The 16,547-nt window shown below is 43.0% G+C and overlaps 2 protein-coding genes across 5 annotated transcripts in view; both read right to left on the reverse strand.

The window, feature by feature from the left end:
- Nucleotides 1–1,646: 1,646 nt before the first annotated feature.
- Nucleotides 1,647–8,526, reverse strand: ARL2BP (ARF like GTPase 2 binding protein). Its single transcript, XM_082367001.1, has 6 exons — nt 8,190–8,526; nt 7,387–7,448; nt 5,151–5,257; nt 4,080–4,165; nt 3,762–3,858; nt 1,647–3,111 (listed from the first exon to the last, which is right to left on the reverse strand). The coding sequence occupies exons 1-6, from the start codon at nt 8,225–8,227 to the stop codon at nt 3,013–3,015; spliced, it is 489 nt and encodes a 162-aa protein (XP_082223127.1). The 5' UTR covers nt 8,228–8,526; the 3' UTR covers nt 1,647–3,012.
- Nucleotides 8,527–8,647: 121 nt separating this feature from the next.
- The window catches only part of RSPRY1 (ring finger and SPRY domain containing 1), a 50,075-nt gene continuing 42,175 nt past the window's right edge, over nt 8,648–16,547 (reverse strand). For 3 of the 4 annotated variants that reach the window (XM_082366979.1, XM_082366976.1, XM_082366977.1), the window contains one exon: nt 12,143–13,691. In XM_082366979.1, the coding sequence (XP_082223105.1) occupies nt 13,595–13,691 (97 nt within the window). In that variant the 3' untranslated portion in view covers nt 12,143–13,594. Of the gene's footprint in view, nt 8,798–9,427; nt 9,482–12,142; nt 13,692–16,547 lie in introns of those variants that run through there. The other variant, XM_082366978.1, reaches the window with a different exon arrangement.

A 16,547-nucleotide genomic window follows, 5' to 3' on the forward strand; every position in this document is an offset into this window, starting at 1 on the left:
TGGGGAATCACGGTTATAGATGCTTATAAACTCCAGGAAGCTGCAGCATAAGTCAGTACAGTCAGCCCTCCATATCCCTGGGTTTCACATCTGAGGATTCAACCAATCAGCTGATATGCAGGGTCAGCTGTATTCAAAATACTCGCCATTTTACATAAGGGACTTGAGCATCGGTGGGTTTTGGTATCCCCAGCGGTCCTGGAACCAGTCCCCCACGGATACCAAGGGACAACCGTACAAAGGTTCCAAATGCCTATTTAAAGGCAGTTCCAGTTCTGCAGTCTCAGCACCACCAGCCACTTCTTTGGCCTGAGGTAGGATGACCAACTTCCTGCCTGCTTTGCTGGGACAGTCCCGTTTATGCCGCTTGTCATGGCATAAATTTAATAGCACCCCCTTTTATTCTGAAAAGGGTCTCAGTTTAACAGTAAATCATTTAGTCATCTTGATGAACTTACGATTGCCCTGTCACCTACCTTGACAGTTTGTGAAGTTCAGAGATCAGACAATCCAAGTGCCTGATGCACGGAGCTGCTACAGACAGTAGAGGTGGGGGGAGCAGCAAAGAGGGGTATACTCTCCTTCTGAGCTTATTTTCCCACCACAGCGCAACATGCTCTGAATAATAAGCCACAGGCATTTCTGGGCACCCCTTGGTCCTGTCTTAAAAAACTGGAAACAATTAGAATGTAACCAGATTCAAACAGTTGCGGATGAGCGACTCCATTGCGAAGGGTGGCGGGGGAGGACTAAGTCTGATACCCATGTCCCAGTTGGGTCCCAGGCCTAGTTTGTGCCTGTTGTCCTGGTGTGACAATTAACAGCATCCCTTTTTACTCTCCAGTGTCTCAGAGTTTGAATAACAAATTATAGTCATTCTAGAATTAAGCCATAAGAGGATAGTTTTAAGGAAGACCAACCGATTTGAGGCTTAAGAGAAAACAAAACCCTTGGCAAGTCTTACCAGGTTTCTGACACCCTAAAACACAGCCTATTTTGGTGGAGATGTTAGCACGCTTTGTCAAACAACTACCTGTTGGTTCAGGCCAATGCATCCCCCAGTCCTTAGCCCCTGGCCCTGCAGTTTGGGTGAACAGTGCTTCCCATGGCTGAGGAGGCCCAAGCAATAGGAGGCGGCAAATGTCTCCTGAGGCTGGGCCTGCACGTTGGGCTTTCTCATCCTGACCATGCCTGAGCCCCTCTGAAGGTGGCACATGATGACCTAAGTTCCTGAGCAGATGGAGAGAGTTCTAGTTTGTTTTAAAAAAAATCAGAAAGCCTGTTTTCTAATATGAAGCTACAACGGACTTGCCTGCTTTTTTTTTCTGAGTGGAAAAGGATGAAAAAACCATTTGCCTTTTTTGTTCACTTTTCATAATTTCATCTTTGGATTTGTCCACCTGCCTTTTCTGAGCCAGACTGCACAGAGGGTGCACTTCATCAAGTGCTTCCAACATGCCTGGCCTGCGATGGGCAGTCCCGTTTATAAAAAGAGCAGGAAGGGTACGCAAGGCCAGGAGAGGAAGGGTTTTAAAAAGCCTTCATCTTGAAAGACCAAAGTACTGATAACCTGATGGCAACAGCAATAGTAAAGAAGGGATGACTCATTTAGAATGATGGTTTTTGTTTTTGCAAAACACCTGAAATTTTACTCATGGTACAAAAGTATTTAATAAGCGCCACATCGGTACAGAAAAACGCACAGCCTACAGCTAGCTCATCCTTTAAAACCAGAACAGCCAAGTGAAAAGTCAGTAGAGATTCTTATTTTTACTTGAAAAATAAAAATAAAAACAACAACAAAAAAACTAAGGCACACATTGGGAATTGAACTACTATAGTATTTCTTTCTAGAGAGGTGACATCCATGTTTTCTGGTCAGTAATGTTCTATCAAACATTGTACTAAACCAGTGTACTAAATCCAAGCAGACAGATGACCAGTAAAGCTGTTTGCTATCTCCTACTGAGCTAGACCAGTGGAACACTATCTTGGTAAGATTATTTTGACAACAAGAAGGAAGTGCAGAGCCCCTACCCCAACAGAAAACCTAAGGAGCTGTTTTACACAGAAAGGGTTTTAAGCAAACCTGCACAAATACTAACATGCTCTAAGAAAAGGAAACCTTTTAGACTACTTCCAGCATACATTCATTGGTGCCCAGTAAAATAGGAACACCAACATAGAAAGCATTTTTGCTTTCATAGCACTAACAGCTAAAAAGCACACAGCAATATAATACTTTGATCTTGAAGTGGGTAATCATGGAAGTTCCAAGATTATATCCACTAGGTTAGCCTGAGTATTCATCTATAAAAATATGTTTTCAAAAACATAAACGAGAGTTATAGAAACAATGGGAGTACATCAGGACCAGTAGAAGACAGTGAAGTGATATAAGGACTGTACATGTAAGACTAGGAACTGATTTTCACAAGTACCTTTTTAGGTAAAGGACAACTCTCTAAGTCGATTCCTACAGCCAAGACTAGCTGTGATAGTAGGAGTTTCAGAAATCTTGAGATGGGCACCTAGCTTGAGTTAAACCCTAGATAAATACTCCCAGTCAAAAAGCCCATTGAGGCTGCAGGACTGAAACTCTGACCCATGTAAAAAGCTGTGAGTGCACAAAAAGCCTGGTGGGACATGCAAGGCCTGCTGGGCCAAGAGAGTTGGTGATGGGGGGTTCTTCCAACATGGACACACCAACACATATGCTGGGGAAGTGCCCCCCAGGTGGAATGCTGGACTTGGGCTTGGTGCAGGAGCCAGACTCAGAAGCTCCTGAAAGAGGTGTCTACTCAGGTAGGAGTACTAGGGTTACTGAAGACAAGAATGTGTCCCAGGAAGGTCAGGTCATTTTCTTCTGACCCATCAATACTTAACATTAACGAAGAGTTGCAGAACAGTCAGTCATTCCAAGATGTATTCTTCTGACATCATTAGCCAAAGCCTCTCCCAGTCTATTGGGCTGGTGATGTCTAGAAAGATCCCATTACCTGGAGGTGGGACCTAGGGCCGCAGATTGTTCTGGGAAGCTGTCACAGAAGATTTGCACAATGAAGTCACCACTAAACCGCTGCTTAAGTCCAGTCCCCGGCCTTCTTTTTCCTACAAGAGAAAAGAACAACTTTAAGAGGCAAGAGATAGAAAAAAGTCCTTTCTAGCTCATAACAGGGAAGGAGGTGTTCAGGGTGGGCCACCAGGAGAACACAGGAAGAGGGAGTATGTGATTTTGCATTTTTATTCAGAGCTGGTCACTTTAAAAATGCACCTCTTGGGGACTTCTCTGGCGGTCCAGTGGTTAAGACTCCACACTTCCACTGCAGGGGGCATGGGTTCAATCCCTGGTCCCTTGGTCGGGGAACTAAGATCCCACATGCCACGAGGCGCAGCCAAAAAAACAAAAAAAAAAAGACCTCCCTTCACCGAAAAACATTTCTTTTTCCTATTAAGAACCTGCATTCCAAGAAAAGCAAGGCAATTAGACCTGATTTTTGGCTTTGTCCTTTTGATTATTTAGGGACCCTATAAGGTGCCTGGGACCTGTTTCACCAAAACCATGAGAATGTAATTCCTTGTAAGGGTCCCAGGCCCCGGCCAGCAGAGGACTGCAGCTCGCTCTGCTGACACGTCACTCACTGCTGGGCTGATACTGGCCAGTCTTACAGAGAGGAGCACAGGGGGTGGTTTGTGCTCGACAGGTCTACTTGGAACTTTCTAAGCGGTTCACTGTGACTAAAAAGACAAGGAGAACTTACTGCTCTATAGTCCAGAAACATTTCTTTAAAAGCCAGAAAATCCGTAAACGTGAGCAGCATGTCGAAAATGTCACCGGCCACTTCATCTTTATGGTGCCTGCAAAAGAAAAGGGTGGCTGCTTCATGAATGAATGATGACACAGACGTCTCTTGGAGATTTCCCTCAAAGGTCTGGAGGGCCTCCCACCCAGGACCTAACCAAGTGCTCTAAAGCTTGATATTCAAGCATTGAGGAAAACAAGGGGGAGGGGTCTTCTTTCAGAGTTGAGGAGGAGGAGGGTAAAAAGAGGTAAAAAAGCAGAGTCAAGCTCAACTCACTGTAAAGTTGTAGTGAAAGCCGCCATGTTAAATCCAGGAATCCGCTCCAACAGCTGTTCTTCTATATACTTTTCTACCAAAGAAATCTGTAACAGTGGAAAGGATCTTGGTCAGACTGTGCTTTAAGAAAACAAGGCTTCTCTTCAGAAAGCCTGTCCTCCAGCCCTTTGAAAACATTTCCTAAGAGCCTATTCTGTGTGCCTGGCTCCCTGCCGAGTGCTGGGGGCACCAAAGAGAACCCAAACCCAGCTCCTGTCCTCAGTGAGCACACCCCGTGCCCTGGCCCACCCGTGGGAGAGGCATTTGCAGGTAATTACGATGTAACAAGAGGAATGCTCCAAGGTGGGTAGGGATAGGGAGCAGAAGGGCTCCCACTCCCCACGGCAGGAAGTGAGGAGTGAAGTAAGTGGGGGCTTTTCTGCCTGGGTAGACGGAATCTGTGCAGAAAGAACATACTAAAAACCATACAGTTGGAGGTAATCGCAGGTTCCTTAAAAGCTGAGGCTTGGCTTAAGAAACCTTCATCGACTCTGCCACACTTCTGTGTTAAGGGAAGAAAGTCCTGGAGGCTCAAACCTCTTCTCGGACAGATGAGATCATAACAGGAGGCTGCACGAGGCCTTGGCATAGTGCAAAGACCCTAGGGGTCAAGAGTCGAGGTTCCTGGGTTCTAATCTTGGTTTTGCCACCAACTAGTTAGTGATCTTGGTCTTGGTTTTCACCTGACTGGATTATGTAGTAGGAAAAAATAGTGTGTGAAAGCCAAAAGGTCAAAAGTATGTAAGTGCAAGGTATGGTGAATCCACACACTGTAACTGAAAGCAGGATTATGATAAAGCCAAACATGTTTTAAAACAGAAGACGAAGTCATTAAATATTTGGAAAACAGCCCCAAGAACTGTGCAGAGGAAAACAACAGGAGAGGAAGACTAAATCAGATTCTAATTAGACTTCCCGGCAGGGTGCTGATGGCAGATTTTAGAAGTTGAGCAGATTTCAACATCATTTGATCCTAAATTCATAATTTAAAGAAATCCTAATCTCCAGTAAGAGAAATAGGAATCCACTTACATATTCATTAAAAATAGGTGTGTAGGCGAGCTTATTCTCTTCCGTGTCTTCAAACTCCTGGTAGTACTTGTCCATGAAACTCCTCTGTAATAACTGGAACTCATCATCTGAACCGCAATAGGAAAAACGTACTCTTTTCAATGGAGACTAAAAACCATTCTGATCTCTAAACAGGCAGGAAGAAATGTCAGCAGAACTGCTTTATGGATGGCCAGTCTCTAGGCGGGGAAAGCTGAAGGTGTTAAGCGTACCGCGTACCGTTTCGCGGCATGAAGAGCCTTCACGCTGCTGTGCAACCACCACTATCCTCTAGTCCACTTTAATCAGAGCCACACAGGGTGGCTTGGGAACTCCACAAAGGGTTCTCTTAATATAATTTCAGCAGCAGTGGTGTAAACAGTGTAGTGATTAAATGGATGGGCTCTGATAGAGGCTAGACCACCTGGGTTCAAATCCCACCTCAGCCACTTACAACTGTGTGACCTTCGGCCCGTTACTTAATTTCTCTAAGCCCCACTTTCTTCATCGGAAAAATGAGGATGATCAGAGTACCTATCCTATAAGATTTGCCAGGTGGAATTTAGATGAGAATTCATGTATAGAGATTGGTTCATAGCAAACATTAAGGTTTACAGTATTCAGGATATTTTAACAACCAAATAGAATATAACTTCTAAAAATAAAAGGAAAGCTTCAGGGGCTTCCCTGGTGGCGCAGTGGTTGAGAATCTGCCTGCCAATGCAGGGGACACAGGTTCAAGCCCTGGTCTGGGAAGATCCCACATGCCGCGGAGCAACTAGGCCCGTGAGCCACAATTACTGAGCCTGCGCATCTGGAGCCTGTGCTCCGCAACAAGAGAGGCCGCGATAGTGAGAGGCCTGCGCACCGCGATGAAGAGTGGCCCCCGCTTGCCACAACTGGAGAAAGCCCTCGCACAGAAACGAAGACCCAACACAGCCATAAATAAAATAAATAAATAAACATAGAACAAAAACCTGTTTTAAAAAAAATAAATAAATAAATACAATTGATGGAATAGTATTAGGATATATTTAAAAAAAAAAAAAAAAGGAAAGCTTCATAAATGACCTAGACTTTGGAATAAATACCCTGGGCTTTCCCACAGCACACAGGGTACTCATAGAGGCCAAAAGAAAGTATTCCTCAGCATTCCCCAGAAATCCTCAGATCCACATGGGATCTTAACAGTGAAACATCTGCATTTAGGAGTTAAGGGTATGAACCTTTACAGGACCCGAAGGTATAAAAACTTGGTCAGTGATTTTTCACTAAACAAGACTAAGAAATACAGCTAGTAACACCAAACAACAGTGTTCTTTTCCTAATTCTCAGAAAACTTAAAGTCAACAGACAAGATTTTCTCAAATTTTTCTCTCCCACATATTTGTCTTAAACGGTTGGTGCCTATTACTGCTTATTACTTAGCAGGACTTATGGATGCCAAAATGAATCCACGAATTCGAACTCAGAACCCAGCTGAAGTATGACATCTTGTTCCTCATGGACATGTGTGCTATGGCTATGGTATTTTTTAATTAATTAATTAATTTTTGGCTATTGGGTCTTCGCTGCTGTGCGCGGGCTTTCTCTGGTTGTGGCGAGCTGGGGGCTACTCTGCCTTGCGGTGCGTGGGCTTTTCATTGCGGTGGCTTCTCTTGTTGCAGAGCACGGGCTCTAGGGCACAGGCTTCAGTAGTTGTGGCTCGTGGGCTCAGCAGTTGTGGCGCAAGGGCTTAGTTGCTCTGTGGCATGTGGGATCTTCCTGGACCAGGGCTCGAACCCGTGTTCCATGCACTGGTAGACAAACTCTTAACCACTGCGCCACCAGGTATAGTCCCAAAGGCTATGGTATTACACTGTGCTTTATGTCACAAAATATTAAAACTCAAGACTAAAAATTGATTTTACTCTCTGAAATAAACTAGGTTAAGATTTTCTGAAGTTTTGCCAAGAGCCCCATAACTTCAAGGTGCCCCATTACCTGAATAAGTCCCTTCAGGGGACTGAATCTATGGTTACTAGTTACTTAAAGGAGTAGGGGCTGTAGCCTGTAAAGCAAAGCACAGTAAGGCTTACTTTGTATTACAGTACATTACATTAAACATTACATGCAGCTTCATGTTTTCTCTCTTTTTAAAAATTAAGTCTCCAAATGGATTTCAACGTTCTTAAAAGCAAGGGCCTAAAACCTAAAAAGCACAGGCAAGGAAGCTTACCCATGATAATGTCTTCTAAATATCCAACCACAGCATCAAATTCTGCATCAGAGGCGGAAGAGCTGAAAAATACGCCTGGATTAGGAGCTGTTTCAGATAATTCCTCTTTTTTTCAAAATGTATTATGGACATTTTCAAATGAACTTCCCATCAACTAGCTTCAACAATTAATAATGATTACTGTCTAATTCAGCAATGCCACACAGAAGAAAACACATTTGACACATCTGTGACATCAAAGTTGAATGCAATGGCTCCACTTTCAGAAAACATGATACGATACAAGGACTTACAAAAGGAACAAATAAAAGGAGCAAAGGCTCACAGCGGACATGTTAAGGCTCCTCGCATTTATTTCCTTGGGGTTCTACTCACCGCATCTTCGCTATCACCCCACACCAATCTGCTTGCGGGCGGGGGTAAACTTGGTGCGGTTAAGACACTGGCCGGGGGAGGGGGGCAATTAGAGTCCCTGGGGGTAGTGGTGGTGGAGGGTCTTCTGACCCGTGGTCGGGCGTTGGCAGCTCAAACTCGCCAGGTTTTGCTGACGACCAAGGATTGGAGGCGAGGGGCATTGTGACAGAGGCGTGTATCATCGCATGACACCGCACTGCACTCCTGTCCTCCAGGCCTGAGCCCTGCGGTCGTCGCGGCAGCAGAATCGACCGCGGGAACTGGGGCGGAGTCTTGTTGGTCTCCCACCCACACCGGGGACACTGGTTTCACAGGGCGGAGGCAGAGGCCGAGGCCAAGCGCCGGCAGCTCCGGCCTTCAGCCTCCCGGGGTCGGGCGGTGTCACTCACAAGGACAGCGCGAAGCTCTCTTCCTCTAGGGCGTCCATCGCCGCCGCCGCATCCACCGCGCGCAGGGCAGCGGGCCCGCCGGCCTTCTACCCCGCCCGAGGCCCGGGCGCAGCCTCCGCTCTGCTCCGCAGAGCCCCAACCGGCATCGGGAAGGTCTCGCAGCCGAGGCCTCGGCCGGCTCACGGCCCAACCGAGTAGCGCCTGCGCACGACTCCCCGGCCTCAGGCTCCCTGGCTGGTGCCACGCGCCGGCCGGTCCTCCAAGCCCTGCCAGGCCACGCTAAACCGGCCGCTGCCGCCTCGGGGTTCCGGCGTCAGTTACCGCCCCCCGCCTCCCGTCACCATGGCCTCCCCGACCCTTCCGCCGCCTCTGGGCTCCCAGTAGCCAATCACAGGCGTGCGTTGCCCAACGCCAGGGGCGGGGCAAAGACAGGGAGAGGAAGTGAGGGAAAGGGATGGAGGGTCGCGAACGGAAGTTGGACCTTTTTGAGCAGGTCAGGGGCTCTCTGACGTATACTCACTCTGTGGGGCGATTAAATCTGACGTCGTCCCCATTTTGAAGAGGAAGGAATCCAAGCCCAGAGAGAGCCTCGATTTCCTCACTTGCAACTTGGAATGAAGTACAAGATTTAAGATGAAGCTTAAGTCGTTTAAAGCGGGTTTTAAGAGCACTGTAAATCGAAAATCTCTTGAGAGCCAATCCCTTAGCTTTTGAGCCAGATAATGCAGACCTCTGATTTGAGAGACGGTCACTCCCTCTCGTGGAAGGATCGCCCCACCGCAAGAAGTGGAGGTCTTGTAATTTACATCATAAATATAATATTCACATCAAAAAGATTATTTGGCACTAACTGGTTTCTTGGGTAATTAGGCAAGATAAAAGTTGACAGAACCACTTTGAGCAATTACATCACGTGACTTTGCTCCAGGAAAAGTCCCCCTCCAAAACTGACAAATTTTGCAAAAGGATACCCTAGATCTGTTTTCTCCTGATTGGATCACTAGACATTGTGTCTCTTCGGTTGCATTTTATTTTTTAGCCAAATGTCTGGTACATGTCTAGAGGAATTTTAGGTATGGCTTAAATATGATCTGTGGGTCAGATGGCCAGCCTGAATAAATTGACATTTTTAAATGGACATAAAATAGATATCAGTGGGATGTGGAACTAAACATGGTTACCATGACACAGTTGTATCCAGGGTGAGATCAATTCTCAGAGGTACTACCTCTGCTTACCACCAAGTAGAAGGCAGGCATCCAGAAAGGTTTGCTGAATAACTGGACCGAGTTCTGTAAGTCAAACACAGGTCACACAGCTCAAGGCAAACTCAGCAAATTTCCTCATGACCTACTTTCTCTGTAAACCACACTTACTTCTGCTGGACTAAATGAACTTGCCCACACGTTCTACTGCTAATACATATACGGGATCAGAGCAGAGGAGGAAACTTGATTTCATCTATTCTGGTTATCTAATGCTGTTACAAGCCACCAGAAAACTTATTGGTTAAAAAAACTCAATTATTTTGCTCTCTAGTCTGCAATTTGGACAGGACTTGGTAGGGACAGCTAGTCTCTGTTCCACTTGGCATCAGTTGGGGCAGCTGGAATGGGGCTGGAGAAGCCTCTTCCAAGAAGCTTACTCATGTGGCTGGCAAATCAGTATTGGCTGGGGTAGCTCAGTTGTGGATGTTGAACAGAGGACCTGGGAGGTGGGGGGTGGTCACCGTTCCTCTCCACATAGGTCTTCCCATGGATGCTTGGGTTTTCTCACACCATGGCAGCTAGGTCCAAGAGCAAATATTTCAAGAGACGGGAAGTGGAAGCTGCCAGTCACTCAATGGCCTGGGACCGGAAACTGGCTCAGTATCCCTTCCACTGCATTCAATTGGTCAAGCAAACATAGAGCCCACCCAGATTTAAGGGGAGGGGGCAGAAATTTCATTTATAGATGGGAGGAATGTCAAAGAATTTGTGGTCCTCTTGAGTCCACTTCACCATCTCTGGCTCTAAGAACAAATGGGAATAAAGAATAATAGGTACCCACCTATTCAGGCATGTGCCAGATACTGTGCTACACATTTAAAAACACATTGTTTCCTTTGAAAATACTTGAAACCCTATGAGAAAAAACCCCCAAACTCTAAAAAGTATTATCTCCATTTTACAGATTAGGAAACTAAGGTGTAGAAGTTAAGTACTTGCATACAGCTGATAGGCGGCATAGTGGGGTTGGAACCTGGGTCTGCCCCACTCCTAAGAGCCTAACCATCAAGTTATGTATGGTCCCAATCCCCGAGTTGTCAAATAATATTCCTGGAAATCAGAACATGATGTTTTTCTGCTGAAAACAGAATGGCGGACTTTTTGTAGAAAAATAGAAAATTCACTTGTATATATTAAATATTTTCTATTAATAACAATTTCTTCATTTTGGGTTGGCATTAAGAATTGTTTTATGTGACTAAATAGCAAGAAAATGGACAATCTTGGAAACTGCTGATCTTACTTAGTTTTCTTGGTTACATAATCAAGATGGTTGAAATTCATGCAAAAGTCATTTTCTGCTAATGAAATTGTTTTGGTTTCTGTGATTGAATCATCATTCCCTGGCATTCTGCAAATGGCACCATGACTTTATCCTGCTCTATCAATATCATTCAAAAAACACAGCAATTCTTAAAATCTTTTTGGCTGGAACCCCGGGGGCATTTCCCCAATGACTCACTGGAGAAATTACTACAAATTACCTATTTTTCCATCTACTTTTTTCTCTCTCCACTGAATTTACAGACCACTTTTACCTCTCTGCTGGACTACTTCAAAGTCTCCCTACTGGTCATATTATTTCCATTTTTTGCTTGTTCTCTATACTGTGGCGCCCCGCCCCCCTTCCAACCCCACTCCAATTCCATTCTCCAAATAGAAGCCAGAGCCATCTTTTAAACTTATTTATCAAGGCATAGTTCCATGCTTAAACTCTTTTGCTTTCTATCGCACTTAGGATAAAATACAAAATCCTGAACATGGCCTTCACGAGCAGTTCCCTGACCTCTCCAACCTTGGAGCACGCTTTTCTACCCACTCAGTTCCTACCTTACTAGTTCAGGGGACTTCCATCTGACCCTGGGGCCTACTGAGCTCCTTTCCTCCTTAGTTAAGGCCTTTGCCTATAATGTGTTCACCTAGCTACCAGTCCTAGAAGCCTGTCCTCAGTCTCTCTGCCTGGCTACATCCCTAGGTCCTACTTCCTCCTTTTTTTTTTTTTTTAATGGATTTATGATTTTATTTATTTTTTAATTTATTTATTTTTGGCTGCGTTGGGTCTTTGTTGCTGTGCGTGGGCTTTCTCTAGTTGCAGCGAGCGGGGGCTACTCTTCGTTGCAGTGCGCGGGCTTCTCATTGCGCTGGCCTCTCTTGTTGTGGAGCATGGGCTCTAAGACTGCAGGCTTCAGTAGCTGTGGTGCACGGGCTTAGTTGCTCCGTGGTATGTGGAATCTTCCCGGACCAGGGCTCAAACCCGTGTCCCCTGCACTGGCAGGTGGATTCTTAATCACTGTGACACCAGGGAAGTCCCTCCTCTAAGCTTTTACTAATATTACTCCTTCAGTGAGTTTTCTCCCTTTCCCCTCATCTAAATTAGGTTCCCCTTGTTCTTTCTCAAAGGCACCCTATTTTCTTTCAGGGCACCAAAAATTTATTACAATAAAGAGAAATACAGTTTTCTCCCCACTACCAGACGTCAGCTCCACGAACAGATCTGTTTTGTATACCATATAGGTGCAGAGCCCAGAACATATTAGGTGTCCAATAAAGGTTTGCTGGATGAATAAGTGATTAACCTTGTTTCTTAATTCTAATACTTGATTCTGTCCTACCCCGGAAAGTATAAACCTGAGAGTATAATATCTTGGAACCTTAGCAGCAGGCACCAATGAAAGTTGTGAAATCTTAGTCAAAAAAGGCAACAAATGTTTTATTTCTTCAATGCAAATTACTGTATTCACCACAAGCTAAAGAAGAGAACATATATATATATATATATATATTTATATATATTTTTGAATTTATGGAAGACTAAAGACATGGAAAAAATCCAGCACCCCAACAAGTACGGCCAGGAAGGAAATCAGCTCTGTAATAGGACAATTTAATGAACTACAAACAAGAAAGGGTGGGAAAGGAAGAAAAAAATGTGCATTGAATTTAAGACACTGTAAAACTCAGAAGACATATTTACTATTCAAGTATAAACTCAGTAAGGACTTGGCATAAATTGAAAGGCAGCTGCTGAGGTACACCATTATAAAATAAGTTCTATGAATTTACAATTCTACCTTCCAATTTTCTGGGAGAAAAAACCAAACTCTTGAAGGTCTTCACCAGAGACCCTGAGAGGGAATAACACTTTGGATGAAGACATAGTCAACAATCCATGATTGAATTTACTATTCAAAAACATGTATTTATTTTAAACAATAGGAATACATGCTCTCAGACTGTCCTCTAAGAGTTTTTGAGACTATTGGTTCAAGAGTTGCAAAGTATATTACTTCCAAAAACAATACTGATTTAAAAAAATTTTTTTAAACAAAAAACAGAGAGACCTCATTTGATGGTAGCTTAAAAATACCCTAAATACCAAATTTTCTCCAGTCTAACATTGCGATTAATTTAAGAATTCCTCCTGCATTGTTAAAACATTTTTTCCTCACAAAATGTGGGTACTGAAATTGGATAGAAACACCATGAATGTGAAAATACCACCAATTTTCTGCAGTTAAAAAAAACTAGAATGTTCTTTGGAATCACTGAAATATCAAAAATTTGGGTTTTTTCCTACAGTCTGTGCACCTTCTTTCAGGCCCTCCACGTTGCTTGTAGTATTGACCTGTGTGATTCTAGTTTCATAGCTTCAAGTCTTGCAATATCCATGCTTAACACACCGGTGGCTCTCTGACCAATGGGAAGTTATGCTTAACCCAGAAACGCTGTCATTTACTTCTCCATAATGACTTTTGCCCAAAATAAAAACTTTAGAATATGAGACAAAACATCCTGTGTTAAACAATCAAATGAACCCAACCTGGAGAAATCCGGTGTGGTTTCAGCACTCAGGAGGGCATTGTCTCCTATTGTTTCTCATGGAAGTACCGCAGGCCTAGCTGTTAGCATGCAGCTTTCCTTGGCCTTAAAAGGAATTTCTCAGGGCTGGCAAGTTGGGTTAGATTCTAGGAGAATTTTGTCTTTGACAAACTATCGTTTTTTAGCATAAAATCTGGCCATGGCTGTAAGTTTCAATGTGCGTACAACTGATTATAGAGAATTTTTTTTTCTTTGTTTTTCTTTTCAACATTGGCTGGAATTGAGTAGAAGTCAGTCCATGATGCCTCTTCACGTGTGTCATGAAATATGAGAAATCTGTCTGACTCTAGACACTATTTCTTTACGACACAATGGGCAGGTCTCCAGTTGCAAGGCACAGTCCATGCACAGGCCACTGAGGAGAAAGACATAAATGCCAGTTAGGTCAGTGCTTCAAAAGGTCAGACTGACGGTCTGCTGACTCCACCTAAAATGTTAACAAGCATGTTAACTGAAAGGGTAATAATCGCACATGGCTAAAACAAAAAGTAAATATATAAACAGCAACTCTCTCTTCCATTTCTGATCCTCAATCTTCCTCTTCTGAGGAATAAGTTAGAAGTTCATGTGCATTCTTCCAGAAAGTCTATACGTACATAGCCTATACATACAGATGTATATAAGTAGGTAGAGATACAATGCTATTTTTTCCCAGACAGCTAGCCATCTATCCCAATATCATTTGCCGAATAGTCCTTCTCTCACCACAGATTTGACATAACGCCTTTATCATATGTTAAATTTTTCTTTGTAATCAGTTCTATTTCTGGGCTTCTGTTCCATTGTTGTGTCATTCTTTTCACATACTGGGACAAAACTATTAACCTTTCTTTAAGTATAGTTGATTTACATTATTGTATTAGTTTCAGGCATACAACATAGTGATTAAAATTTTTTATAAATTATACTCCAATTAAAGCTAGGGACTTCCCTGGTGGTCCAGTGGTTAAGAATCTGCCTTCCAGTGCAAGGGACGCAGGTTTGATCCCTGGTCGGGGAACTAACAGCCCACATGCCGCGGGGCAACTAAGCCCTAGCGCCGCAACTACTGAGCCCTTGCCCCACAACTAGAGAGCCCCCGTGCACTGCAACCACTGAGCCCTTGCACTCTGGAGCCCGCACGCCACAACTAGAGAGAAGCCTGCGCGCCACGACGAAAGATCCCGCGTGCCTCAATTAAGACCGGATGCAGCCAAAAATAATAAATACATTAAAAAAAAGAGATATTGGCTATAGTCCCTGTGCTGGACAATGTATCCTCGTAGCTTATTTATTTTATACATAGTAGTTCGTACCTCTTAATCCCCTGCCCCTATCTAGCCACCCCCCCTCCCCACTGGTAACTGCTAGTTTGTTCTCTATATCTGTAAGTCTGTTTCTGTTTTGTTATATTCACTCGTTTGTTTTATTTTAGATTCCACATATAAGTGATAACACACAGTATTTGTCTTTCTTTGTCTGACTTATTTCACTAAGCATAATACCTTCCAGGTCCATCCATGTTGTTGCAAATTTAACATTTATTTTAATATATTTTAAGATGTGGTAGGTAGGGTTGGTCCTCTCCATAATTCTTCTTTTTTAGAATTTTCTTGCCTTAGTATCATAAACTTTTAAGTTAGCATTTCTATTTCCAGAAAAAAAATAAAAACAACCCCAAAACCCATGTTTTCCTTTTTATATGGACCAAATTAAACTTAGAGTTTAGGGAAAACTGTCACCTTTACGACACTGAGAGGTCTTCCTATCCAAGACCAGATCCAGTTATTCAAGTCTTCTTTACATTCCTCGGTAGTTTAAAAGTTTTCTTCAGATAGGCAACCTATATTTCTTGGAATGTATTCTTAAGCTTTTTTTTTGGCTATTGTAAAAGGGACCTTCAAATATTTGTTCTAATTGGTTGTTATTTATATATAGAAAGCTATTGTTTTAAGTTTTTTTTTTGAAACCAGCTAGCTTATTCAATTGTCACAATGATTCTAATAGACTTTTAGTCAATTCTCCTGATATCTACCTATGTAATCTATTATCTCCAAATGATGATTTTGCTCTTTTTCCAGTTTTAATCCCTTTTCTCTTTCTTGTCTGTTTTAGCTTATACAATGCAAGTCACAGTGCTGATAGCAGGCATCCTTGTTTTGTCCCCAGCATCTCTTGCAATTCTTCCAGTGTGACACCATTAAAAAGATGTTAGTGTTCGGCTGAGATATATACATCTTTTATATTGCTAAGGAAGTATCCATCCATTCTTAATTTATACTATTTTATTCCCTACATCCATTTCTGTTTTGCAGTATTCCATCCATTTGGGATGGATACTGAATTTAGCAAATACCTTTTCAGCATTTTTGGAGAAAGTGTTAATTCTCTGCTCCACTGTCCCTTGGCCTATTTGGGAAATTATATGAATTGATTTCCTATATTGTACTAACCTTGCATTCCTGAAATAAGCCCCCCTTGGTTGTGTTGCTGGGTCCTATTTGGTAATAATTTATTTAGGATTTTTAGGTTTATATTCAGAAGTTTTCTTTCCTTTTTTTTTTTTAAGATTTTTTTTGATGTGGACCATTTTTAAAGTCTTTATTGGATCTGTTACAATATTGCTTCTGTCTTATGTTTTGGTTTTTTGGCCATGAGGCATGTGGGATCTTAGCTCCCGGACCAGGGATTGAACACACACCCCCTACATTGGAAGGCGAAGTCTTAACCACTGGACCACGAGGGAAGTCCCACATAAGTTTTCTTTTTTTGTGTGTTTTGTCAGCTTTTCATATGATTACGATGCAGGCTTTGTAAAAAGAATATTGTAGTCTTCCTATTATCTCTGTGGTCTCGAGAAGTTTAAACAGAATCTATCTATTCTCTGAAAGTTTGAAAGAATTCACCTGTGAAACCATCTGGGCTTAGTGCTTTTAGCAGCGGAGGCAAAGGTAGCTTTGGTAATCATCTCAATTTCTTCTATGGTAACAGGAATGCTTAGATTTTCAGTCTCTTCTAGGGGTTGGCTCATGTCATTCCGTTTAGCCAGATTTCTCTTCTTAACCTCTACCCTTCTAAAATTGTTGTTGTTGCTGAAAGTGGAGCTAAATTTTCTTATAATTCTTTTATTTCCTCTTCCAACTCTGTTTTGGATATATCTAGGAAGGAGACTGTGGTCATACTTAAGATACCTGGTTCTAAGTTTTTAGATTTCAGCCCTCTTTCATGAGCC

Source organism: Balaenoptera borealis (genome assembly GCF_965194805.1).
Source record: "Balaenoptera borealis genome assembly, chromosome: 19".
Lineage (NCBI taxonomy): Eukaryota > Metazoa > Chordata > Mammalia > Artiodactyla > Balaenopteridae > Balaenoptera > Balaenoptera borealis.

Bases quoted from the DNA above. Each gene is read 5' to 3' on its own strand.
- ARL2BP (XM_082367001.1), bottom strand. From the start codon at position 8,227: ATGGACGCCCTAGAGGAAGAGAGCTTCGCGCTGTCCTT. The intron at 4,166-5,150 runs GTAAGTGGATTC...CCACTGTTACAG, and splicing joins CACCTATTTTTAATGAATAT to ATTTCTTTGGTAGAAAAGTA. The intron at 3,859-4,079 runs GTGAGTTGAGCT...TTTCTTTTGCAG, and splicing joins GCTTTCACTACAACTTTACA to GCACCATAAAGATGAAGTGG.